Consider the following 27,739-nt stretch of genomic DNA (forward strand, 5'->3'; position numbering starts at 1 on the left):
GCCGTTTCAGATTAGATGGAAACGTGTGAAACAAGCGACCAGCTTCCAGAAAATAAAGAAAACGCCGCTATGAGTATTCAGTTTGGAGACGAGGCTCCAGCATCAGATATCATCGAGCATTTTGCGAGTGAGTGATGATTATTTTCAGGACTGTTCAAAAACTTCAACTAAAAAGTTCAACATCTATGTAATTAATTTTTCAGAAGATCCAACTCCAGCTGAGCAGGCTGAGGAAGCGCTAGCTGCAAACGAAAAGGTTTGTTGTTTATGCTTTTTAACTCTCATGCTGTTTTTCGAACATTTTAGGAACATTTCAAATGTAAAAGTGGGTTTCCCAACAAATTATCATGGTCCCTAATGTAAATACAAAGCTTCAAAAGTGTATAATTTATTTATTCGGTGCTGCAAAGCATAATTTCAGACAGCGCAAATGCGGCAGATTATCAACGTTAAGAAAAAGTCTTGAAAATTGAGTAGCGTACATTGATATACTTAGTTGCTATATTTGATTAGAGTCATCGTATTTCGGGACCCCTCTATCATACTTGGTTGTTACTGGGACCCCTCTATCACTTTTGTCCATTTTTCATTATATTCAACAAGTTTCATGAATTCGGCAGGACTATGCTGACAAGTTCATTGCTCATTATTACAGACGCGGAGCGTAGTGTGAAAGTACGATGCAACTTTTTTCCCAAGCTAACTCGCAAATAAAAGGGTTCATTCGGTGGCACTTTTGCTATAATCACGATCTGTATCTTCGAAAGTTTCATAGCATCTGTTCTCTGCTTAATTGGCGGGTAGTGTTTGTCGTTAGTTAAGCGTCCGTGGCTCAGAGGGAAGGACTTGAGAGTCATTTACTTGTCGGAGGTTCAACGCCGCAGTTAGCCATATTATATTTATATTAAGCGACATTTTTGCTGCGTAGAATTGACAGTTTTTTAGCATCTATAGCTGCATCATTGGTGACTTATGTTATGAATTTTTGCATGACCCGTGGCACAGATTCATGATCCAAGACCCGACACTTATCAAGAATTTAACTAATACGAGTCTTATTTCTCCTTTTTAGTGCTATTTTTGTCGTTTTCTCGCTTGTTTGCGAGGCGTCACTTCGCCTGTGTTGTATTTGTTGTTTGTTGTATCATAAGTAGGTGAATACATTAATGATTGAATTTAGGGTACTACCAAGATTGAAGCGCCAGCACCTAGTATTGATGATAATGATAAAATAGAGAACGGTGGTGTATCTGATTTCGATCGTCAAAGTAGCGAAGCTACAAATAACTCTGATAGTTTCAAAATGACTCAGCTGGACATCATCGCTTCAAATTCCTCGAGCTATGACTCAGTCGAACTGGCTAGTACCCGCGCTGAAGCTGCTCGATCTCATCAGAGTCAACACGCAAGCGAAGAGCCATCTTCACCCCCGCGTCCATTGAGTGAGGGCTCTCGAAAATTCATTTATTTCCAATTGAAAGTTTTTTGTTATAAATATTTAGGTGTTTATGTTCAAATAGGCTCATCGAACGGCATGAGTCCCGAAGAGTATGAGGAATTTGTCCTGAGAATATTGAACGTCAATATCTGCAAAAACCAGAAAGACAGACAAACTGTTGAGTGGATTGAGTCCCAGCTCACTGAGTTCATGGTGGATGAGGCCACCAGTTACAAGAGGTAATTTTTATCCACCAGATACTAAGTTGTAAAGTTCATGTTTTTTTTTTGCTCCGACCTCTTTCTGGAGGTGGAAAGAAACTATGGTGTTGGGTGTTCTTTTTTGACGCAAAATTAGGTACTTAAAGATCTATAGAGTATCGAGAATGGTATCTTTTTGAAGCATTTTCAGTCGTGATTCCGATTGGTAAAAGCTGTCTCTGTGTCGACAAAAACGGGTCTGTGTTTTTCTGCTACTCACGCAAATCTTCATTTGAGCGAAAAAAATCTTCGTTTTGAGAAATTTCTTCAAAATTGGAACATATAATTGTTTCCATCTAAACAACCTGTCTCCATCTAAACAAATCCCGGAATCATTTTCTCAAATCCAATTTTGATTAGTTTGAGTTTTTTGGTTCTTGATGCGCGCGTGTGTTTTAATTGAGCTTTCTTGAGTAAAGTTTTTGAAAACTTTGTGTCGTCTCAACAGGCGTACGCTCAGGTTTTTTCAACTTTGTTCCCGCTCATTAGATTTCCTGATGCGATTTAGCATTCAGTTGTCTAATTTGGCATGTTTTTTTTCCAAAACGAGCTCTATTTAAGACAAGTTGAGAAACACATGCACATTTTGGTAGATCTAGTTTTTCCGGCATGAATAAATCTTCAGTGGATTCCGTCTCATCACGCCATTTAGAACGTTTTTTTTCTGTTAGTTTTTTGTCATTGCAAAACCCCGTTTTTTCAAAAGGAAGTTCAAAAGGATGCAAGCTGGAAGTTGTTTATCTTTCAAAGGCAATAACATAACGTTTTGTGCCTACTCATTTCGCATGCGATTAGCAAGCATGAGCAAAACGGAATTCAGAATTTTTTGTTAACAAATTGTTTAACAAAATCACTTGAGTCATTTGGAACTTTATTCATAAGTTAGTCGAAACTTCGGTGCAAAAATAGATATTCGCGGGCGCACTTGGACTAGAGGTAACATCTAATCCTAAGACCAGAATGTTCTCAAGTTCAAATTCGGTCAGAATCTTATTGAAACTGTCGGCGGAATTTTTCAAAATTGTCGGCTGTTCGTTGAACTGCTTATGTACTGTCTGCTTAGATGATGCATCATTGATTTTGTTTTTATCATGCAAGCATTTTTTTGTAGTTGAATTGTTTTTTGATTAATTGTCAAAAAACGAAGTGGTTTTCACTAATATAAGTCAGGAAGAATTATTGAAGTTTGCGCCCGCTCTGCTTGACTTTTGATTTTTTTTGTAATTTCAGTTCATTTTCTTAATTAAAAGGAAGGCAAACTTCACCATTGAACAGCATACTTGTACAGTTCACGAAAAAATGTGATCGACTTCTCATTTCGAAAGTGGATTTTTATTTTCAGGTTTTCCAGTGAAATGAAAAATTACCTTTTGATCCAATTTTCTCTACATGGGAAATTTCGACAAAAAAAACGCCAATCACTATTAGTATTTACGCTTGCGATTAGCAAGCGTTATCAAATCGGAATGTTTACTTTTCTTTGGGTTAACTAGTTTAACAAAAGTACTTAAAGTAATTGCCTACTTGCTCATGTCGCATGCTCATGCGTGCTGACATGCTCAACTCCTGACTACGATGTTTGTTTCGGGGAAAGTTTTCCGAATGAAATTTATTTTTGTCGGCTACATTGATTTGGTCCCAACTTTTGTCGGCTTACTTAACGGATGTATTAATTTTATAAATAATGTTTATAAATTGCTTGCTTAATAATAAATTCAATTACAAGGTAAATTTTTAGGTTCAATCGAAACAACTGGCTGTTGGAAAAGCCCAGTATGATCAACAGCCTATTTTTTTTTACTCAAAAGTTATGGCCCTCAGAAAGAACAAATATTTAATTTTTGACCATATATTGATTCTTTTGAATTTTCTCAAAAACTACCTGCCCAAATCTGAAAAATGAGCTTCAATCCAAAAAACGGTTTGTGGGAAAGTTCCCTGCATATTTGGCTACGACCGTTTTTTGAAGATAGTTTTTTTTGTTCCTCAAAAACTACTTTCCCAAATCTGAGTTTTTGGCTTTAATCGAAACAACCTTATTTGGAAAGTGCCCCTCGGAAAAGAATGATTGTTTTTTAACCGTTTTTTGAAACTATTTCAATTTTTTTTCGAAAACTACCCTCTGTAATCTGAGTTTTTGCGTTCAAAAGAAATAACAGGTTCTGCGAAATTCTTTTGTATGAGCGGCTACGCCTATAAATTTTTCACAAATAAAGCTATGATTCCCGGAAAGTAAAATTTTTGGTTTATGGACCATTTTTTGGAAACTTTTTTTACTTCTCTCGAAAACTGCGACCTGCGGCTACGACCTCCTTTTTGCAGAAAAAGATATTGTTTTCGGAAAGTCAAGTTTTTGAACTTTTAACCGTTTTAAAGAAACTTTTTGATTTTCCTTAAAACTATTCTGTCAAATCTGAGATGAAGGGTTCAATCGAATGAACAGGTTGCAAAAATTTTTAATATGGAAGCGGCGTCTCCTTGGTTTTTTGTAAGAAACATGTTATGTCTTGGGAAGGTTTCAATTTCTCATATATTTTTACTTTTCTCTGTTATTTTAAGAGAAACAACTATGGTTTTGGGCCTTTTTTTTTAAATAACCCATATCATCACACATCTGCTTAACAAAGTTATCAAAACACCTATCTCCGCCTATAGCTGAGCACCTAGTTATCTTTTATCGACACATACAAACGTTTTGGTCCTTGTTTTTTGCTTAAGAGTAATGAACGTAGTGAAGACTCTTATTTAGGTCGCTGATTTTTTTTTGTTTTTTTTTTCAGGAAAATTCTCTAATAACTACTGATGTGCATTCATACATTTTGATGCATTTATGAATGCATTAAGGTATATATGCAATTTGAGTTCAATTGAAATTAGTTTGCTATTGCTAAAAGGTACGTAAATAGCACTCTCCAAATACTAGCGTGGAAATGGCGCAAAAAAGCTTGAACGATTTCTAGTTTCGAAAGTGGAATTTGATTTTTAGATTAGTGGAATAAAAGTTTACCTATTGATTCAGTTTTCTCTAGTTGGTTTGGTTCTTATTATCAAAAAAGCAGCAATCATAAATTGTTCTAGAAATTCAAAGATCTTAAAGGGCATCAATTTTTTTCTTTGAAATTCGTAATTTTTTCAAGAAATTCAGTTTTTTAATGTGTATTTTGTTCATTACTCTTTTCCAATCTTCGATTGGCTATGTTTTTAAGACTTTAACCCTTGCGATAAGCAATGGTATTGCAATCGGGTACTAGACTTTTTGCCTTAAACAATTTTATCCACAGGACTCACTGACTCCTGGTAGTACCTTAGTTCATAACCGATTCATATTAACTGTCTCCAGCGCACTTAGCCTGGAGGTAACGAATGCGCCTGAAAAGGCAAATGTCCTGGGTTCGAATCTGACCAGGACCCTCGATTCAGCTTCCGCATTTTGTAAACCACCTTAATTTCTTTACATATTTGGCTTTCGTAGATTATATTTGAGCAGAACATGTAGGTTTTTGGAAACTTTTACCGAACAATTGTTGTTGAATTTCAGCTAATTGGCTGTCGGCTTCAATTCTGTCTGCTTATTTACCTAATATTTTGTTTCCTATAAGTTTTCGATATTATTCATGAGATTGTTAAGACTTTGGCCCCAAATTTAACTTTTTGAATGCTCAAGTTTAACCCAAATTGGAACTTTAATAAATTAAAACATTTAAAAAAATTGATTTTCATTTTTTCTAGTGTCTTGTACGCTTACAACTTTCGTAGTCTTCTTTGATAGTTCTTGAGGGTCTTGCTGTTTTAATCCTTTACTTGTTGTATCGCAAGTGGTGCGAAGCTCAACGTCTTATCTGTATTGAAATTTGATGAGCCTCAACGCGATAATTTTTTCAAAAATTGAAGGCTAGAAAGTGTTCAAAGTTTCCATAAACTTTTTTGGTTCATTTGTTCTTACCACTTTTCCAACTGTTTGTTAACTATGCTTTATTGTTTTAATGTGTAATTTTACTAATGCCGATTCATTTTTTTGCTAAAAATTGGTTTAGTCAACGATTTTTTTTCACATCATTCTTCTTTTTTCCAATCTAAGTCTCAAATATTGGTGCCACTTTCGGTGGCACCTCTACGGTTTTTTGAAAAAATGTGCTTTGACCTTCGATCACTTCTAATAAGTTACCTCAGTTGATGTATTTTTGTTCCATCAATTGAACCGAAAAAAGCTACTTGCTTTAAGCAACAGTACAATAATTAAAATTTGGTTTCAGAGATTTTCCAACTCGATTTGTCATTTTTTTGAAATTCATAATTTCAAAATAGTTTGGTTTCTTGATTTCCAGTTTTTACTAGCAAACTTAGTGTAGAGGCCTTTAGTTTGTTACATTCCAAATGTTTACATGCAAATTGTGTGCAAAATTGTGTCTAAGCGTTTGTGGCCGTGAGACTCCACATCTCGAGGTCGCAGGTACAAATCCGATACGTAGGAAAGTTGTACTAATATAAAGCTTATATTTCGTTTTTATTCATTGTTATATAGCTGCTTTTTGTGTCATTAGTAGTTTTTGTGATGCGCAGCGTCGCATCTGATCTTTATTTTAATGTTTTCTAGTTTGAGTTGTTTAGTTTCTGTTGTATCGCAAGTGATGCGAATTGTCGCTTGTTGTTTCGACCATTGAAATTGGGGAGGAACTTTGTATTCGGGTGTTTTTTTTTAATTTTGTTTTCCACGCAAAATCAGGTACCACAAATAATCATCGGACTGGGTTTAGTGATAGATCATATTGAAGCCCTTACAGTCTTTATTCGAATCACAACAAAATGTTTTAAAAAATTTCCCAGTGTCCAGATAAACAGGTTTGAATTTTCGATTTTTCGTCTTATTTCGAGCGAATAAAGCGAGAAGGCAGTCTTTTAATTGCTTAAAAGCTTACAATAGCTTAATTCAAAACGTAAAGACTTAGTTTTATTTGGGTAACCTTAGTTAATTTTGAGTATTGTAGTGCTTTTTTGAAATAAAATTTACAAAAAACCTGCAAAAAATTTCAAAATTCTTCAAAATTTGTTTTTCAAGTTACTTATTTTACTATGATTGTCGAATATACCTAATCCCCAGTTTTTTGTTCAGCTTTTATCACACTACGCCAAAAAAGCGTTGTAGTTTTTTAAGTCTATGGTCGGAACATTCTGTGCTACTTTGCACAGTAACTGGCTATCCTCATTACGAATGGTCGCCTGTTTCGATTTGTTTCACTTCAAATTATCCCACTTTTTTCACTTGATATTACCATTAATGCTCTGAAAGGTCTGAAGTGTTTCAAATTCAATCTGAAGTTAAATGAAATTCAATCTCGAGTGATAGTGTTCAATTATGATACGACTCTTAATCATCTACAGAGGTCGCCATTCGTAGTCTTCCCTGATCCACCTATGGTTGGAACAATATTAAGGGGTAAATTTGGAATTTTCTGATAGCTCACCTCCAATTGTGAACATTATTCTGACTGCGTTTTTTCAAAGTGTAGCATCAATCTGGAAAAATGAATGTGTTCCCGAGGTTTTTAAGGTAATCGATTTTTTTTCTTAAACTTGACATATTTTTATGACAATATTTTTGAAGGTTGATTCACGAGTTGAAGATATACCGCGTTTTGCTGGTCAAGAAATGTCAACTTTTAAAACGATCGAATGATTTTTTTCAGCTTCTTACACTTGGGAGAGCAAGTGTCTGGTTAGAAGTTTTCTTTTAGTGCAGTTAGATTGATTGAGATCAATTTGTTACGAGTGATTCATACTTTTCTACTGCATATAGTTTTTTGCTTTCACCGGAGTATAGCTGTCTTGTTTAAGAATAATTTGTTCACGCTAATCCGTTTTCTTTGTTGTACCATGAATTGATTACTGCTGAGCTAAAGCGGTGTTTTTTCATCTATTGCTTTAAATAGCTCACTTATTTCTCTAAATGTATTAATAAACACCATTTTAACGCACAATCTCGAAATGAGATAGAGAAAACATGGTCTGCGTTCGTTTCGTTTCACTTAATTCTCAGAAATTGACGAAATTTGAAAATCATTCAGGTTTTTTATCAGAAGCTGCAAGTTTTGTCGATTTCAACCAAAACGAGTGAGATTTTCAAAACTCATGCAAAATAATGTTGCAAAATAATGTGTTGTCTTATGTATTTTCATTGCTAATATCGACATTCAAATCTCAGGCTTAATTGGCTTTATTATTATGTTGGAGCTTTTTAAAGACTGTTTATGATGCGCGAAGGCAGTTTATTGGAACCTGAAAAAGAGCAGTCAAATTCTAACAAATTTATAAAGGCACTGGTTTACTTATCTATTAGGAATAACTTTTTTTGCTGAAGAAATATTCAATTGCCGTTTGCAGGATAGGAGTTTGGCAAAGAAAATGAATAAAGGAAATTGTTTAAATTATTGCTTATACCTTTTTCATGAGATACATTTGCTGGTACAGAAAAATGGATATTTCATGTTAATTGACAGGCACTTTGAATGTCAAAGGCCGAACTGGCTTTGAATGCAGTTTTCAGTCACAGAAATTTGGCCGATCGAATAATAGTCGTGACCAAAAGCAACTCGATGATAAATTTTTAACCGAACTCGTCTTGCTTGTTTTTTGTTTTTAAATCTTGATCACATTGTTTGGACCGGTGGTATAGAAAACTCCTGAAATTTAACCAAAAGTTACGTAAGATTTACTTGAGCAGTTAACAGGAACATTGAGAAAAAAACTTACGCAATTTTTGGCTGGTTTATTCACGCTGCTAATTTTTGTCCTTGACTTTTGATTTTAATCACTCTGGTTTGTCTCGATGTGGGCGGATCTTTGCATGTATTTGATTGTAACCTTGTACCGAACTTGGAAGTTGCAAATTGGTTAAAGGCCTTTGGGTGAATATATTAGACGTCATGCTTCATGGAGACATATTTAATCAGATGCATTTGTTTTTCTTTGCCGAGCTCAACCTCAAAATGACCCTTCTTATACCCTAGTTAAAACCAAGGAATGCAAATATCGCTAAATGCCGATGTTGCGTTCACCCAAAAGTTTTTTCATACATTTGGGAAGAAAAAATTAACTGCAATTTTTAATGGGATTGAACTAATGTGCAGCAACAGTGAAATAATTACAACGTTAAATCAATACTTAAAAAAATATTCTTAAGTTAAAATTAATTCATATTTAACAACAAATAAACTAAAGGTTTGAAATTTTTGTTTGAAAAATACTGATTACGCACGTCATTCATTTTGCCGTAAGATTAGGCGAGACAAAACTTACGAGTAAGCATTTTGATTGAGCTTGGTTCAAAATCAATTGCAACACTTCGCTTAGAATCTCGAGTTCAACCTATCACGTTTTATGATCCAAAGATATGACCCGGTTTTATGATCCAAAGGTATACACCTGTAACATGGTTTTTGGGCCGAATAACAGAAGTCAAGAGTGCGGTCTGTATTTAGGCAACCGCGTATTCATACTTATCAGTAAGCAGACAAATACCATATTAATCAATCAGAATCGAGATGAGGAAGCAAATTTACGAAATAAATAATTATTAATTAATCATTTCTTTCTTGTCTCGATTCTGATTGGTTAATACAGTATTTGTCTACTTACTGACGAGTCTGAATACGCGGTTGTCTAAATACTGCTTCGTAACCCAGAAGTCAGTTGAATTTTCTGCACGGTTCCCTGGTGCGTGATACTTTTCTCTCTACTTCTCGCTCATGTATGTGTAATTGTTTGTGTTTGTTAGGTTTGAGGAGATGACGTCATACCATCGTATGCTGGTGCACAGAGTGGCCGAGTACTACCGACTGTACCACCACGTGGACCAGAGTGGCAAGTGTGTGGTCGTGTCCAAACAACACACACATCACGCCCCCCTCCCTCCCTCTTCCGCCTCAATCCACCAGGGTGGTGGGAGGATTGGGAATAATGGGACAGCAGCCCAACAAGCTACAGCGTGAGTATTGCCAAATTGTATAATGTATTTTTGGTGTCTCAGTCGGCACAGAGACAATTCGGCCAGTGATGATTCAGGCCGATTTGAAACTCAGACCATGAAAATGCCTGTGCAAACTTCTTAGCATGAACTCTTCTTTATTCTGATATGGCAAAAATCAATGAGACATGAAATAGTCTTCAAGTTAGTGCTATAATCCTGATAAAAATTTCAATCATTTTGAAACTCATGAACACTGAGTGTTAACAGCTATTAAATCAGCAGTTGGAACGCAACAGCTCTTTAAAGGCCCACCTCTGGTATTTGTGACGCAGATCAGTCTTTACCATTGCGATCATAGAGTTATGTATTTCTTCTGTTTCAGCGGAGGAATGATGGCGAGTCCATCTGGCAGCACTGGTGGTCATCACTCGCGGGGAGGAGGGGGGACAGGGGATGGTGGGGAGGACATGATGACGTCACCAAACTCCGCCACCCAACACTCCCACTCTTCATCCACTACTTCCTCTTCCCACAACAACAACATGAGTCATCACCACAATTCATACAACTCCTCAAGCAACAGGGCACCGCCGAGCGGAAATCAGAGGTACTGTTTAAACTACAATTTTTCATTTCTATGGGAGGCACTTTGCATAGTGGTAAAGCGGTCAATTCGAGAGTCAGATCGTGTAATCGATCCCCTGTCATGGCAATAATAGTACTTGAGGACGAGATCTCATTTGACCTCTAGCCTACAACAGCCTGGCTCATTTTGGCTGCAATCCTGGTACACCTTGAAAGCTCTAGACGCAAACAAAAAAAGACCTTCGCCATCAAAATCACTGGAATGTGAAGAAGTGAACGGACTATCTTTATCCTGGCTCGATATCCTCGGATAGATCTTCTGCGAATAGCAGGAACCACAATTACTATTTTCATCAGAAGAAATAAGTCCCTGCAATTGAAAATGTGGTTTAGGCGAGGCTTGTTTGTTGTTGTTATGACTTGATGGGAGGTTACTCCCTCTGCGTTCATTCAATCACATATTAAGGTTCAGGGTACAATCGGCACTTAGGCGTATATAAATAAGTCAATTTGCAAGTGTTTGCCCCATTGAATGTTTTGGTACATTTGTTCGACATAAGATGAAGAGTAATGCACATTTTGGTGATTTTTTTTCAGGTAAAAGTCTTAAAAATTTTTTCTTGCTCAATTTTGATTTTTTTTGCGGTTTCCTTGCGTTCATTGTTTTTTTTTCAACTGTCTGTTTGAGAGTCGATGAACATAGTTCAGACTCGTATGTAGGTCGTAATGATATTTTCCGTTTTGTTTCCATAAAATTTATTCAGGCTTATTCTTTCGCGTTTTGGCTTTTGTGTTCTTTTGAAGTTCACTTCATTTCCTTCGTTGAAAGGAAGGCAAACTACACTATTGATCAGCAAAAGAGTGAAGGTTACGAAAAACGTGATCGATTTCTATTTTCGAAAATGGAATTTAATTTTAAGATTACCCGGCGAAATAAAAGTTTTCTATTCATCCAGTTTTCTCAAATTGGGTTCGTGTTCAAAAAACGTCAAACATAGTTTTTTAGTGAAATTCAAAGATCTTGAAGGGCACATCTTTTTTCTTTAAAATGCGCTGAAGTGTTTAAAAAGTTTAAATTTCTTTGCGTTCATAACTTTTCCAACTGTCAGTTGGCTATGTTTAATATTTCTCGCTTTGAGCCCATTAGCAGAGAAAAACTATTTTTCATCGCTAACTTGTTGGGTTACTACACTATATATAAATTCTATGGCCTTCATTTTTTTGTCGACCTTAATGTCTAGATTATCATTAAGTGGTATAAATAGCTGATCAAGTTCAGTCTAAGTTGGAACCTGTTTCATCGCAGAGTCTGCAGCAAAGAATAGCACACTTATTGTTTTTCAGGTATCCCAACCAGATGGATTTTAGAGGAAATAACCCTGGCTACTACACTCCTGATAGCAACTCGATCATGGCTGGTACTGGACTCGCTTCTGGTCAGCAGGGATCTTTTAGGAGAAAGCCGAACACACTGCCTTTGAACAAGAGGCTCAATGCGCCTTATAAAGAGCAGGTAATAGTAGGTAGTGGATACATCTCTCAATTGCAAATGCTCTCAGTTGTACGGAACAAAGTATGCATATAAGAAGCAGGCGAAAAAGAAGTTAATTTTAAGTTAATGAAAGAAACCATCAATAAGACTGTTTGTTGATGGATTTAATTTATCGATCGAGTGCTGTCTAGGTAAACTTCAGTGGTCCTCGCAAACCGTCGGGAGGATACCAAGTGCCTCCGAATCAGGGAATTGGTCGATATGGGGCCAGTTTTGAAAACAGCTCCAGTCGGCCTAATATCAACAACTCTAACTCACAAGCGCCTCAGTCTTTCAGAAACAGGGCTCCCAACCAGCATCCTCCTGCTGCTAAAGCGTTGAGGTACCACAATAAACACTTCTACGAAGTTTTGAGATCTAGTTAGTTATGTCCCTTATGGTAGCTTGCCAAGAAGATCCAAAAAGATTATCCCAACAAATCAACAGCTTCGAAGAAAACAAATTATGTAACAAGTAACTAGTCAACTCACCCTTTGGGTAGGGAAGGAGGGTAGTTAAAAAGATTCATAGTTTAATCAGGAAGCATGCTTAAAGTGTAATTTTTTATGCGTTTCGTAGGCATTATCACGATTAATTTTTTATAGAGAACTAGTGTTCTATTCCTGCTTAAAACGTAATCACATACAGTCAACTGTTTTTTTTTTTGGTGTAGATTTCCGAACAGCAAGTCGGTTCCATCTCTCAATACGATGGGGTCGAACTTCGGAGCAGGAGGACCCATGTCCATTTCAAGCAACGCCCCTTTCGCTCACATGTTCAACCCAGCTGCCAATCCAATGGGAAATTTGCAGCAGTTCAACTACTTCGCTGGACAACCGAGAGCACCCATGGGAATGCAGGAATCGGGACTCCTCGGAGCTCCTCCAATGGGTTCCCCGTATTCTCTCCTGGAGAGCTCAGGGCCTCAAGGGGCTAACCAGGGACAGTTCCCAGCAGGTAATGTTCTTTTTTTCTTCTTATAATGCGAAAGTGTGCTCAGAATGTAACTAGACCGAAGAACGGATTGAAAATGAGTCCATATGAGCCTCACACGCGTTACTTAATTGAAATGTTAAAATTCTCGGAAAGGAAAATGTAATTAACTACTTGTTACTTATTAGGAATATATAATGAATCAGGAGTAGCTATACGGTCATTAGCAAAAGTAAATCTTGTATGCATACGCAGAAGTTTTTTTGTTACAACTTTTCAGGCGTGCCTCTGAATTGGATTCTAGCGCAGCAACATGCGGGGAATCCGGTGGGTGCGATGGCTCTGTTGAACCCAAGTATGCTGAGTGCTCAGATGGCGGCTGCTAGTACTCTGAATGGACTTAGTATTGCCCAGAGTCAGATGCTGCAGGATGCCAAGGTAGTTTAGGCCAAGTTTAATTTTAATCCCCTCCCAAATCCGTCTAAAGGAGAGGTTTTTAACTTGGTTCGGAGGTGAAATTTGGAGGGATTTCATTTGATCCGGTAGATTTCTAATTTTATAAGACCGTCAAATGCACTGTTTTTTTTTCTGTATGTCAAACTTCTTAGAGTTGGCTTTCTTGGTAGCGTTTTTTCTCCAGATGATCGAAATGTCAATTGAATAGAGGACTCCTGTTGTTGTAGAAAGTGTGCATAGGCTGGCTGTTTCATTTTTGAAACGGTTTAGAACCATTTTTTGGCTCAAATTTTGCTGAATTGTGTCCTCGCGTGTATGTTTTGATTGACTGAGAAAAGAGTTCCTGGAATAACGTAATGTAATATGCATAATATGAGTTATTACACGTAGATAAGAGTGTATTTCGTTTAACAGGGAGCGATGCAACCAGGAGTTCAACTGCCATATCCAAGTGGCAAGGGTGATGTCCCCGCCCCACCCCCTCCCCATTTGGGCCCATATGGCAATATGGGGAGTGGAAGTGCTAGTGGAGACTCTCTGTCTACTACTGTCTCCAGTTCAAGTGCCAATAATCAAAAGTCATCTTCTTCTCAACCACAGCAAGAAACAACTCCATCTGCAGCTCCCAATGTTAATAGCGCCCAAGTGCCCAAAAGCAACAACAGTTAGTTTTTTCTTGAGTCAAATTGAGTCAAAATTTTTATACAAGAAAAGAACCAATTCAAGTTGTTCAAAATCTTTCAAAGGAAGCGAATTTCACCCATGAACTGAAACCTGATTCAAATTTTTGAAAGTCGATGAACGTAGTTCACGTTCTCATATAGGTCGCGATGATTTTCTTTCCAGATAAAGTTTTAAAATGTACTTTTTTGCGGTTTGACTTTTGATTTTTTATATTTTGACTTTTGAGTTCAGTTAATTTCCTTTGTTACTTGATCCAGTATATTGATCCAGTTTTCTCAAATTGGGTTAATTTGATCAAAAAAAGTTTCACTCATAAGTTGTTTTTGAAATTCAAAGAGCTTTAAGGCCATCTACTTTTTGAAATTCAAGAATTGACTTTTTTTCGAAAATTAAGTCCGTATTTTTTTACCTGCTTTCATTGACTCTTTTTCACTTGTTCTTTGGCTATGTTTACCCGTGCTATAAGCAAGGGTGTTGAAATCTGGTACTAGCCTTTTTCCCGTGAATAACTTGTTCTCAGAATTTTTTATTAGTTGTATTTTTTTTCGGCTTTTTGTTGTTTTTATTTTACTTTTTTGCTCAATAGGTTTCGACTTATATTATATCGGCTTTCTGGCCTCATATTGTTCCATTTGCGAGAAATTAAAGTTGGGCTTTGTTGTTTTCGGCTAAGGTGTTTTCGGCTTTGTTAACGCTAGGTATATTTTTTTCTATGGGAATTTTATATTTTCATGTATTGGCAAATTTTTATTTCAAAAATAGGTCTGATTCACTTTGATAGATCTGGCTTTTTCGACATTTTTCAAATTTTTTTCGACTTAACTGCTTTCTGGTTTTGTATCGCTCAACTAAAAGCTCGAAATTATATTAGAAAGTTGTTGGTTGTGTATGTTGGTAATTAGAACTAAAACAATTAAGTTACTGTTTTTGGTATAAATTGCTAACCCATTTTTAGATGAGACCGAATTGACTAGCAATGCTGAGAAAACGAACGTCGAGGAAGGCGCGAAAAAGAACTCGGTAAGTTTCATAGCTTCAATAACCATCAAGATTCTTGAATCTGAAAGTTATAAGATGGGAACAAGTTGGTGACTCCGACAGTAAAAACTAGTGACCGACAGAAAAAAATACTGTTTAAACTCAGTGAACTTAGATATGGTGTTTTAGGCGGACAGTTCTTGTGGGTCCGAAAGCTTTGCAGTTGAAAACCCGAATGAATATGGCAATATAAGCACTACATCCGACATCTCAACGGTCGCAGCCAATGGAGTGCCAAGCAACAATATAAAAAATAATATTCATATGAACCCCAAAATAGCTTTACTCAGTCAGCCTAAACCACAGTTACAACAGCAGCAGTCTAAACAACAACAGAGCCCTGCCCCGCCCAATGTCACTAGTGCCGCGAGTAAATCTGTAGCAGGAGGAGCATTTGGTCAATATTCGAATCCCAATTTACAACAAGATGGTCAATACTTGTCTCAAGCTTACCAACCCCAATTTCAGAATGGGGCTGGCTTAGGGGGAATGAATAGTATACATCAGCATCAGCAACAGCAACAAATGATGCAACTTCAGCAGAACTACAATATGGCCGCAATGTATAACCAGCAGATGCTGCCAAGAGCTCCGAGTTATAACCAGATTGGTAGGTGATATCTTAACACTAGTCAGCTGGGTCTAGGACTAAATCCCCCAGGATAAAATCCCCCAGGATAAAATCCCACCGGATATAATCCCCCAGGACTAAATCCCCCGTAGGACCAAATCGCCCTAGGACAAAATCCCCCAGTCTCTAGTTTAAAATCCCCCACATTCGAATTCAACAAAACAGCGACACTAAAACTTGAATTAAAAGATGAAAGATAATTAACAGAAAAGAAGTAGATAGATTAAAGACTTAAAACTAAAAGGACAAGTTAACAGCTATGGATTTAAGATAATCCAACTCTTTGTAGTTAGCGGCAGAGCATACAGTTCTCTTTATCCTCCCAAAATTATCCTCTTTCCTTGTATGGACTTTCTTGCCGAGCTGCATTTGAGCAAAACTGAAAGATTGCAGTGATTGCTGCCTCTGAATTGCCTCAATGAACTTCCAAATGTCAGGATTTGACATTTGGAGCTTAGATTCGAATCCACGGTGGAATCCTTCAAGGGCATTGTTTGTTCTGGGGAGGTCGTCAATGGTCCTGAAGTAAACGTTCCACATATCCATGTCGAATCGCGATTTCCGTCTCGTCGAGTTTCGCATTTCTTTGCCTACAAAGGTGTCCTCAAAATAATTCTTGATGTCGTCAGGAATGTGGCAAGTTACTAGTATTTGTTTATACCAGGCTTCTACATGTAAGGGCGGGGCAAATGCAAGAGCAGCTAAAAGACGTATAGCTAGGTTAAAGTCTTTGTCCTCGCGATACTGAACTGCATAACCAAATTCGAGTATCTTTCTGTAAATGGCTTGCGAGAAGTGAAAAAAAAACAACCTTTGATTTCTGTGTCTGGAAAGTTGTCACCCACAGAATTAATGCAAGCCATTTCAAAGTCCATCATGATTGAACTGGGGGGGACGATATCTGCTTTCAAGTTTGACCAGAAAGCGTTGTACGTTTCTTGTCGTTTATCGGGGAGCAGGGCATAGATACACGGAAAAGTTGTTCCATCTACGAAGCAGTGGACAGTGTATACTTGGTAGAAGTTATCAGGGCAGCTTTTAAAGGTTCCATCGATGAACCAGTTTCCATACGAGTTTCAGATTTCGATATTTTTGTTGGCTGCGAACACCAAATAACGTTTACCGGTTCCCGGGACTGTCGAATCTTCCAGAAGAAAATCCTCTCCATTCATGGTTTGCATGTATTGAACAGGCAATTCAAAATCGAATCCTGTTGGGATCGGTGGCTGGCTACGGTTTTCATGTCGGATTCTTCTAATCCTTCGTTTGAGGTGAGGCACCACCGGCATCTTCGATGAGCATTCTGGTGTGGCTTTCGCCAGGGCATTTGACAGCACCTTTTGTGTCGAAGAGTCGGTGCAGGCCGCTGCATCCGCTTTGATTTGCTCGTTAATGGTATACGTTTCCATTAAGGCATAGTCTGGGCCGTGTGTGTGTCATGTGGCGACGATTTGAGGAATTCGCCCTTTGAAGTCCATATGCTTGCCTTACATTGTTTCTTTGATCGCCGCAACTCGCACTCCCACTGAATAGAATTGACTAACTCTCTTTTCTTATAGTAAGCGTAGTTATTGTGAAGCGCTTTCTGGCCCCCTTTGTTGCTTAACACAAATTTGACTTTATTATTCTGCATTGTAATTGTTTTGAATGAGTCGGTAGTTAACAAAATGCACGTGTTTTACAAACTGAACAAAATTTTGCGTCACGAGGCAAACGTTTAATTGCTAATGGGGGGATTAAATTGCGACCACGCAAATTGGTATCACACCTGTTACACTAATCGTTTTGCTGGGACTATATCGGGTGTTAATTTGTTTATCAGTCAACATAAATTAACGTTAAATTAAGTTCAAAATCATGTTCAAAATTTCGGACCCCCCAAAATCAACATTCCGTGATCCTAGAGGTCTGAAACTTTGACACAATAAAGAGGATGGTTTTCTAGGAATCGGGAACTTCCTTTCACACCATCCCGCACCCCCACCTTAGTGGAAGCGCGGGATTTTTTACCCCTAGGGGTAAATTTAACAGACTTCTGCATTGATTGCACAAAATGTCATATTTGGGATTCGAACTCACGCTGAAGGAATCAACATTGTTTTCCATTCACTTGTCGTACTGACTGTGCCACGTGGCTTATTAATTTTTGCAATCGAAGCTCATTCTTATAGGAAGTCAACTGAATGCTGGAATCTTAAAGTTGCTAAAAAGTCACGTCAAAATGGCGATGCATGTATAAATGGAAGTCAGTTCAAAATGGAATCAATAGAAACTTGAACATATATAATGTGTACAGTTTGATTTCCATTATAGTGAATAAAATATGGGGGATTTTGTCCTAGGGGGATTCGGTCCTTTGGGGGATTTAGTCCTGTGGGATTATATCCGGTGGGATTTTATCCTGGGGGATTTAGTCCGCGAGCGTAGTCAGCTTAAGAGCGTTAGTGTATTAGTTCGAGCCTTCTTTTTGTTCTTATCTCGCAAACAAAAATTTTCATTAAAATCGTTTACTTAATTGGTGGAACTATCCTGTATTCACAATCTATAGCATTAGATATTTCATAGCATCTGTTCTCGGCTTTATTTTTGACTAGTGTTGGTTTTTACACTGGCGATCAGTTACGAACCTTCTTTTTTTCTAACCTTACTCGTAAATAATACGTGTTTACTTATTTGGAAATTTCACTGTAGCATTGAAAATTGCATAGCATCTGTTCTCGCTTTATTTGTGGCTAGTGTTTGGTATCTATGAAGCTTCCGTGACTGAATGGTTAGTGTATGAGACTCTTAATCTCTAGGTCGCAGGTTCGAATCTCAGACGTAGCCGAATTTAGCTGATTCGAGGCTTATTTCTACTTTTTCTTTTTGCACTGTATAGAGCTGCTTTTTGTCGTGTTCTAGCTGGTGTTTGCGAAGCAAAGCTTCGCCTCTTTGATAGTTAAGCAGGCGTGGCTGTTTGATTTGTGTGTGAGACTCAAAATCTCTAGGTCGCAGATCGAACCCGAGACTAGACGAGTTTTAGGTAACTCGATGCTTATTTCTACTTTTTCTTATTGCACTGTATAGAGCTGCTTTTTGTCGTATTCTTGCTAATGTTTGAGAAGCGCTGCTTCACCTCTGTGATAAACTTTGCACCTGACATTATAGTTCTGATCTTAGTCGTGTTAAGTTTAAAATATTAATTGCAAATTTGAGTTCAAGCTATTATCGACTTTATCAAATTTTGACCATGATTATGACGTAGTTCATGTGCTGGTTTTTTAGTCAAATGCACCTGTGAACTGAAATGAAAAGAGCTTTCCGGAAAGTTGCATCTTTTGCTGTCAATGCTAGCTCAATGAAAATAAATATTTTTAATCCTTTTCTCGCAGAATGTTAAAAAATTGATGAACGTAGCGCGGCCTTAACACAAAAGTCGTGCGCTCGAATCCCGCTTCGGTAATGGTTGGAGGGGTCCCAGTGTCATCTGCCTCCTCAAGATGGGACAGGCTACGGCGAAATGGATGACATCTCTCTCCGCAACAGTAAAAAGACCAAATGTAGAACGGTGGAATTAGGGCCGGGGGTCAATAAAAAGGCTCTTTTTTCAGTCGTGATGATTTTTTTTTCATTTGAAAATTGTTCACCCTTAAATTTGACTTTTCATGGTTTTCTATGGAAAAATTTTGTTCTCTGCATTGTAGTTCTCTGCTAAAAGGAAGACAAACTATTATAGAACAGCAATTGTGTTAAGGTCACATACGAAAAACAAGATTCTGAATTCCGAGAGTGGATTAACTTTACTTTTTAATAGTAATGAAAGTAGTGAAGACTCTTATATAGAATGTTGCTGATTTGTTTGCTTTCAGGAAAAACGTTTTAAAATGCTCTAATAACTACAGATGTGCATTCATACATATTGATGCATTTCTGAATGCACTTTGGTATATATGCACTTTATGAGTTCAGTTGAAATTCATCCGCTGAAAGTGTTCTAAATAGAATTCTCCAAATAAGAACGTGGAAATGGCGCAAAAAACGTGAACGATTTCTAGTTTCGAAAGTTGAATTTATTTTTAAGATTTCCGGGGGAATAAAAACCTTACTTGTTGATCTGGTTTAATGTTGGGTTAATGTTATCAAAAAACGTCAATCATAAATCATTCTAGAAACTCGAAGAAATTCGAAATTTAAAATTTTTTCAAGAAAGTCAGTATTTTTTTTATTGTTTACTTGCATTCGTTACTCTTTTTGTAATTAGTCAATGTTACAAAAAAGTCTCAGCCATAAATTGTTTTCAAATTGAAGGGTCTTTACATCCATACATTTTTACTATTCTATTTATTTTTTCAGGTTCCTTGCGTTCATTGCCTCTTTTCAACTGTCTGTTGGCTGTGTTTAAGGGTCGATGAAGGTAGTTCAGACTTGTATATAGGCCGTGATGGTTTTTTTTTTCATTTTTTCCTCAGGCGTTTCAAGTTCATTTTATTTCCGTTGTTAAATGAATGGCAAACTGCACTATCGAACAGTGAAATAGTAAAGGTCACGAGAAAATGTTGTCAACTTCTAATTTCGAAATCGGAAATTACTGAACAGAATTCCCTGCGAATAAAATGTCTATTGATCCAAATTTCTCGAATTGGGTCTATTTTTTTCTATCAGAAAAGTGTCAATCATAGTTTGTTTTACAAATTCAAACAGCTTCCATGCCATTTGTTCCTTGCAAATTCGTAAGTTGAGTTTTTTTCAACCAAGATTTTTTTGAAAATGTCGTCAACTTCTAATTTCGAAATTGGAAATTACTGAACAGAATTCCCTGCGAAAAAAAATGTCTATTGATCCAATTTTCTCGAATTGGGTTTATTTTTTTTCTATCAGAAAAGTGTCAATCATAGTTTGTTCAACAAATTCAAACAGCTTCCAGGCCATTTGTTTCTTGCAAATTCGTAAGTTAAGATTTTTTCAAACAACAAGTCTGTGAACTCACCTTGCTTTTTGTAAGCAATAAATTTTCATAACTATGTGTTTTGAGGGAGGGACTTAATTTTTTCTACAGAATTTCAAGTTATTTGCTGAGTTTGTTTTTCCTAAATTAGTGTCTGCTCAAGTATTGTCGACTAGCTTACATGCTTTTCTCAAAAGCAACTTGATTCATGTGATCTACTAGATCTACTATAATGACTAGATCTACTATAATAGAATTATATTAGATCTAGTTTTTTTGATTTTCTGACAGCAGTTTTCCTTTCTTTCTCTGTCCCTAACTTTTGATGCTATTTTGTATATCGCAAATGGTGCGAAGCTCTGCTTCACCTGATTATATAATACTTTATTCAAACTGATCGTCTTCGGTTATCGGAACAAAAGTAGTTAAAGTTCGATTATTTGATATCAAGCGAGATTATTTGGTTAAAAAAACCTCTCATGATTCTCAATTTCAAAATGAATTTTAACGTTTCACTAGTGGGATAAAGTGAAACTGTTTTACACATGCAAGCTATAGAGAGTAGTGTTATATTACGAGTCTAGATTTTTATTATTTCTACTTCTTCATTTTGTATAGTTTTTTTCCGCTTTTATTTGCAAGGCGCAGATTGACTTCTTTTTTTCAAATTCTAATCATAATTTTTTTGTAAAAACAAAAACTAGCTTGAAATTTGCAATAGGGAATGAAGTAGGCAGTGTGTTTGGTCAGTTCATATTTCGTTTAGAAAGTGAAGATGAAGCTGCTGATGATGGTCCGTATTTAACTCTTTTAATTAACTTCTATCTCATTGTTATCTGATAATTAAACAAAGAAGATGGTACATAGAAATTGAAACTATGGTTGGCTTAGATGTGCAAGGAGCAACGGCAGCTATGGCAGGTCTGAGAATGCAGTCAAATGGCGGGGCCAATGCTCTGGCTGCATCCAGTCCTCTCATGTTCAACTCCTCAGTTGCGGCGGCGAACCAGGCAAGAAGCAACCCCGGTGGCGCCCAAAACCAGCCGTGGATGAGTCAAGCGGCTACAGCACAACAGAGGGCTGAATTAGCAAATGTAGGTTTTTGTGAGTTTGAAAGTTTTCAATTTATATGGTGGGCCAAATTATGCGCGCTCTCATGCACGTATCTGATTCTTAGCGTCTCTCTGTTTTTGGTACCTCTCAATGATAGGGCTCTTCCCCCCCCACCAGCGAATTTTCACCTCTAACTTCTCTGTTCTGATAGTTCGATTGTTACAAATTTAGGCATGCGAACTAATTAGGCTATGACAAACATATTTGGTCTTCACATCTTACCTTGTAAAACCCCTCGTTACTCCAGAAAATTGATGCTTATGTGAGGTGAGGGAGGGAGGGGGGAGAGATAAAAGAGCCAATGATAGTTCTAAATTTGAACAGGCATCAGCTTTGATATGATTACGCTAAGCTCATAGGTTGTTTTTGATAACAGTAGTTCCTGTAATAATATGGATGTCAGCTTTTTATGGAGACCAGGATTCGTACTGAAAAACCCTAGGTTTAAAAATGGCTCCTTCGTTGTTCTTAGATATGTCTTAGCCACTTATCAACTGCGTATTTAAGTGTAATTTCTGAAACATCGATTTAATCTATCTAACAAATGGTTGAAAGTTTGATGAATTTTGAAAAATTCATAGAAATCCATCTCCTGATAAGCGTAAATTATCTAGATCCACCCAGTGCATGTAGTTACAGTCTACAATGTTTCTCTGCGTTATCTGGCAGGCAATGATGAACATGGCATCAATGAACGGGGGAGCAGGAGGGGCACATGGTGGGGCAGGGGGACAGGTGTTGACGATGAACAGAGATGGAAGTTATCACAACTCGGCTATCATTCCAAACTTCAATCATAATCAAGTAAGCTGTACATTAATCCTTTTGATGCTAGTTTTAAAGCACCAGCTCAATGTCAAATAGACATAATTTTTGTTTGATTATCATTGCTTGGAATATCATATTTGGAAGGTAAATAAGATAAAGCCGATTCGTGTACTGAAGCATCCTTAAATCGGTCTTTTTGTGTTTTAGTTAGTCGGGGCTGGTCAATACGGTGCCCTCTACCCCGGTCAAACGGGCGGTCCAGACTTGGCGCCTTACTTAAAGGTGATTTTAATTGATTTTCAGCTCTTTTGAGCTTCAAGGAGATCTCTTTAAAATAGTATTAAGTAAGAGAGTTACCTTGATTTCAGCAGCCTAACAATTTGCAACAAGTTTCTCTGATGGCCCAAAATATGCAAGCTGCTCAAACCCCCCAATTTCTGATGAATCAGCAACTGCATCTAGCTCCCCATGCACAAAATACTCCTCACTATATGGCTCCAAACGCTTCCGATCACCAGCAAGTGACTGCAAATGCTTTGCAACAGCAAGGGCTATTAAATTCTCAGCAAGCTCAACAATACAACCAGCATCTGCAAGCTCAGATTGTGGCCTCATCTTATGGAATGATGCAAAATGCTCAACAAAATAACCAAACGGTTCTGAATGCATCCCAGAATGGAGCTGAGAGATTCATGAATGTGTACAACGCTGCTTCGCCCATGCAGCAAAATGTACAAATGGGATCGTATGTTCTGAGCCAGGCTAATCAACCAATGAATGCGGCTGGTCCGGGGGCAATGTATGCAGCAACTGGACAGGTGCCTGGATTTGTTCCAGGGGTGTATGGCGCGGCAGCTGCACCGCAGTTTACTTCGGGAGTTGTGGTGTCGACTCCTAACAAGGCTTCCTACGGGCCAAACAATACTTTGAGTGCAAACAAAGGCGCAGGTAAAAATGCGCACGGCCATTTTTACAAAATATACTAACTTAGGGGTTTTATTCATGAGAATCTTGTCTTACAGTTTTTTGAACCTTAGTTTTGCAGGGGGATATTTGTCTTTGAAGTATTAGCCTTTAGAGTTTTAACGAAAAAAGCATAAATTAGAAAGTGTAACTCACTGATTTAGGCCCGTGTTTTGTTGTTTCCGTTTTCTCGATTAAGTCTTTATTTATTTCTACCATCTTCCGGCTTCGCTGAATTTTTTCACCTCCAGCTTGATTTTTGTGTTTCAAATGAAATTACTAAGTGAAAACTCGATTAACTTCAACTGATGATTGCTTTTCAATGTGCGCGAAAATAGCAAAGTTCTTGCATTCATTCTTTACCACTGGAACAAGGTGTATTTAATGAACTCTTTTGCCAATTATAAGTTGACTCTTGAGACCGATTAGTTAGAATATTGCTACCGGGTACTAGTCTTTTTCCCGTTAAAACATTTTTCAAATAATAGTCAAAAATGTCGGTCTTGTTGATTCGCTTGTCTTGTTTCTTTTTATGCCGACTTAATTTTCTTTACTCTGGCAATTGGCGAGCGATTTCAAATTAGAACTTTTTTTTCGATATAAACAACTCAGGCACATTGAATCTTATATCGAATAATTTACTTTCATGTAAATTCAACGTGACATCTTTTTCGGTACTTTTAACTTGGTTGTACTGTCTATTCCTGGAACGACAAAGGTCTCTCAGTTTGATTTGACCAGGTTCTGTTTATTTTGGTAGCTCAGAAAATGATGGGCTATCGTTTGTCTGCTTATGTTTTGTCTGCTTAGTTGCCACAGCGCGGAATGTTTTTTGCAATTTAACCACAATTAGAAGTTGTTTATCTGTTTTTTTTTGTAAATAACTAAATGCGATTTTATGTAATTACCTTTTTTGTAGTTTTTTTACTCAATAGGTTATGTGCTTACTTGGCTCAAATTGTTTCGACTTAATACCCATGCGATTAGCAAGGGATTGCAACCGGGTAATAGACTTTTTTCCCGTAAATAACCCTAGTCAAAAGAATCTCTATTTTCATCTGGACTCATTACCTGGAAGTCTCTATAAGCAACAGATTTAACGCTACAAATTAATGATAACTTTTATTAGTCCTAAATTGTTTCGGCTTAATAGGTTTCGGCCTATATTATATCGGGTTAGCGGTCTCGTATTGCTTCGTTAGACAAGCTGTGTGTGTGTGTGTGTGTGTGTGTGTGTGTGTGTGTGTGTGTGTGTGTGTGTGTGTGTGTGTGTGTGTTTCGAGGATGAAGGGGACCTAATAATTTTTAAAGTTTTTTCAAAATAATTTTTTCGGCTAAGGTTTTTTCAGCTTAATAGGTTCCGGTCAATACTCGATCGGCGTAGTGGCATCGTAGTATTTCATTTGACCCTCGAATAAAATGCGTGTGTGTTCAGGTTGAGGGGGACTAAATAGTTTTCGGCGAAGTATTTTCTGCTTTGTTACCGCTTGATAAATTTTCTTTCTGCTTTGTTACCGCTTGAGTTTTATCTTCTATTGTCTTGGCACGTTTTTATTTCAAAACTAGGCTAGTTAATTTCGATAGATCTAGTTTTTTGACAGTTTTGATTTTGTTTGTAGTAGCTGCTTCCTTGTTTTGAATTGCAAGTGATGCGAAGCTCAGCTTCGCCTCGTGTATTATATCTGTTTTTATTGTAGCCTGGTTTAAAAAACTCAAATTTTGATCTTGTAGTGTTTTTTTTTCCGGCTGCATGCGTATGGTCTCAATTTTTGTTGGCTTATTGCTGAGTGCTTATTTGAAATTCAGTTTTTTTAGTAAAATTTACAGCTGCGTAAAATAATTTCCTGGGTTTTGTATTGTTGGTTACTACTAAAAACCTGAAAAAATATCTAACATTGACTAACTTCATATTTTTCAGCTGCATGACAGCCGTTTTTTCCCTCACGATGTGTTTTGTCTTAAATTCGAGTAATGAGCGTACTGAAGACTCTGATATAGGTCGTGGTGATATAGGTCGTCGTTTTATTTTCAAGAAAGTACGTGATCGACTTTAGTTTCGAAAGTTGATTTTTATGTTCAGATTTTCCAGCGGAATTAAGAATTTACATATTGATCCAGTTTCTCAAAGTTGGTTAATTTTATCAAAAAAGCACCAATCATAATTTTTTTGAAATTCAAAGAACTTTAGGGGCATATATTTTTTCTTTAACTTTCAAAAGTTGGCTATGCTTATTGACTTAGTGTCCGCATCAGGTTTTAGTTATGCGTTATAACTTGAAATTGTTTTAGGCTACAATGGAGTGAATAACAATAGCAACGCGAGGTCCCCCAAAATAGAATCTGCTGTAGCGGAATCCAGTCCATACAAACCCAACGGGGGGAATCCAAAGGAAGGAGGAAACTCTGCATCTGCTGTCTCAAAAGACTGACCTGTTCGCCCAAGGTCAAACGAAATTCTTCACGTATGTCACTCGTGTGAAGTTACCTAAAGGTCAATAAATCATTGCACTACTGAGTAGTTATTTGAAGTATTGACCTTTTGATGCTCTCACAATCATCTCGTGTGTCTATCGATATGTGCAATCTAAAATTTAGTGAACAGAAGAAGTATGAAGGGATAACAGTCTCAGTAAGTATAGAGTCGGAGAAAACTTATTTTTGCTAAGGAATGTCGTCTTTTGTCAGCCGGTCGGGACGTAAAAATAAAAGATTCCTGTGGCGTTCAAAATAGCCCTGGTTTTATCACATGTGCAGTAAAGTTCTTTTCTCGTCTTCGGTTCTTACCATTTGTAATCCCGCCAATTTTAGCGGACATCGAAAGTTTTACTGCTGCTTTAAAATTGCGGGTCAAATTTCCAAAATAAACAGAAGCTAAATTATAAAGGTCTTGGTAAAAATGCTGGAAACCAACTCTTCAACTATTGCTTTATAGAATACAAATTAAAGCTAGTATTAGTTACTCAGTTAATATAGATTTAAATAAGAGTAGCATTTTTGCCCTGCCAAACAAAGATACGAAAAGCCGGAAATACTTTCAAAAATAATTCAAAATTAACAATTTCTGGCTTTTGGAGGAATAAAGTAGTATTGTAAATATGTCCTTTAGAGGGCAAGAGCAAAGTGCATTGTATTTATGAATGAACTCTGAAGTGAAATGGATAGGAACAAGTGTTATTTCTATGATATCTGAAAGTTGATTGCACAAAAGTCAATCGCCGCATTCTTCGAAGTGGAATTATTATTGCATTGATACAATCAGTCACAAAGAGATAGATCTATCTGCAGATTATATTTCATACGTATGTCCATGTCTTGAATGAATGAACTCAATTGAACCCATCTCGCCTACTTGATCCAACCATTTGCGAACATTTGTGATGAGGAATAAATTGAACAGTCAGTGAATGAATGAAGAAGATAGAGGGCTATATTTTCCGAAATTTTTAATGTAGATCTAGATCAAAGCATTAATTATGAAAATTTTTCTTACGAACTTGTTTTTGGTTGAGGTAAATCATTGGAATCGCATAAAAGCTGCATGTTAGTCATGGAGGCACTTAGTATAGTGATAAGGCGTTCACTTGGATATCGGGTAATCAAGATTCTGCCATGGCAATGGTAATGTGTTGTGACGAGCTCTCACTTGACCTCTAGGTTCAAGTCTACAACAGCCTGACAGATTTGGCTGCAATAGTAGTACCACGTGAAAGTTCTGTACGCAAAAAAACGGCCTTGGATAGAAAAAAAGAGCTTCGCTCAACAAAATAGTTGTTTAGAATGTGGGGAAAAAAGAGAAATGGAATATGCTTAAACAGGATTTGATAGCTTTTCATAGATTCTCTGCGAATCGCAGAAACCCCAATTTTTATTATGGAAGACTTTCTGATTTTTTTTTGTTTCAGCTAATTTTTCTTCTATAGTTCGAGGGATTTTTTCGAACACATGTCGACTGTTAGAGGAGAACTAAGTGAAGACTCTTATTCAATCAGCGAATGTTTTGTTTGAAGAAAACCTTTTTCGCAACCTAACTCGCAAATAAAAGTGCTCATTTTGCTATAATCACGATCTATAGCATTGGAAACATCATAATCTCTGTTCTGCTTTGTGTGCCAATCGCTAAGCGAAAGTGACTGAGAGTGAAGGAAGTGAGATTCCCAATCTAGAGATTGCTGGTTCGGATCCGACACATGGTCAAAGTTTTATTTATTCGAAGCTTATTTCTATTTTTTGTTATTTCACATAATAGGGCTGCTTTTTTGTCGATATCTCGCTAGTTTCTGCTGAGAGGGAAGGACTTGAGGCTCTCAATGAGAATAAAGGACGAGAGACCGCTGGTTAGAATCAGACATCGCAGGTTAGAAATCCCGAGATCGCTGGTTAGAATCCGACACAGTCAAAGTTTTATTCATCTTTGACTGGCTTTGAACGAACCACGCTAATGCGCTAAGACAT

General features: G+C 37.2%; 1 protein-coding gene across 2 annotated transcripts; it reads left to right on the forward strand.

The window, feature by feature from the left end:
* On the forward strand, nucleotides 1-26,780 carry LOC134847635 (R3H domain-containing protein 2-like). Of its 2 annotated transcripts, none has more exons than XM_063864785.1 (18): nucleotides 1-127; nucleotides 204-256; nucleotides 1,181-1,442; nucleotides 1,521-1,677; nucleotides 9,470-9,679; nucleotides 10,044-10,268; nucleotides 11,591-11,759; nucleotides 11,930-12,120; nucleotides 12,451-12,734; nucleotides 12,991-13,148; nucleotides 13,581-13,830; nucleotides 14,806-14,870; nucleotides 15,018-15,498; nucleotides 21,335-21,537; nucleotides 22,226-22,360; nucleotides 22,532-22,606; nucleotides 22,693-23,272; nucleotides 25,577-26,780. In XM_063864785.1, the coding sequence occupies exons 1-18, from the start codon at nucleotides 16-18 to the stop codon at nucleotides 25,714-25,716; spliced, it is 3,750 nt and encodes a 1,249-aa protein (XP_063720855.1). In that variant the 5' UTR covers nucleotides 1-15; the 3' UTR covers nucleotides 25,717-26,780. The 2 variants fall into 2 exon arrangements, with proteins under 2 accessions (XP_063720855.1, XP_063720856.1); XM_063864786.1 differs by having other exon boundaries at nucleotides 22,696-23,272.
* Nucleotides 26,781-27,739: the final 959 nt, after the last annotated feature.

Source organism: Symsagittifera roscoffensis, chromosome 6, assembly GCF_963678635.1.
Source record: "Symsagittifera roscoffensis chromosome 6, txSymRosc1.1, whole genome shotgun sequence".
In the NCBI taxonomy this organism is placed as follows: Eukaryota; Metazoa; Xenacoelomorpha; order Acoela; family Convolutidae; genus Symsagittifera; species Symsagittifera roscoffensis.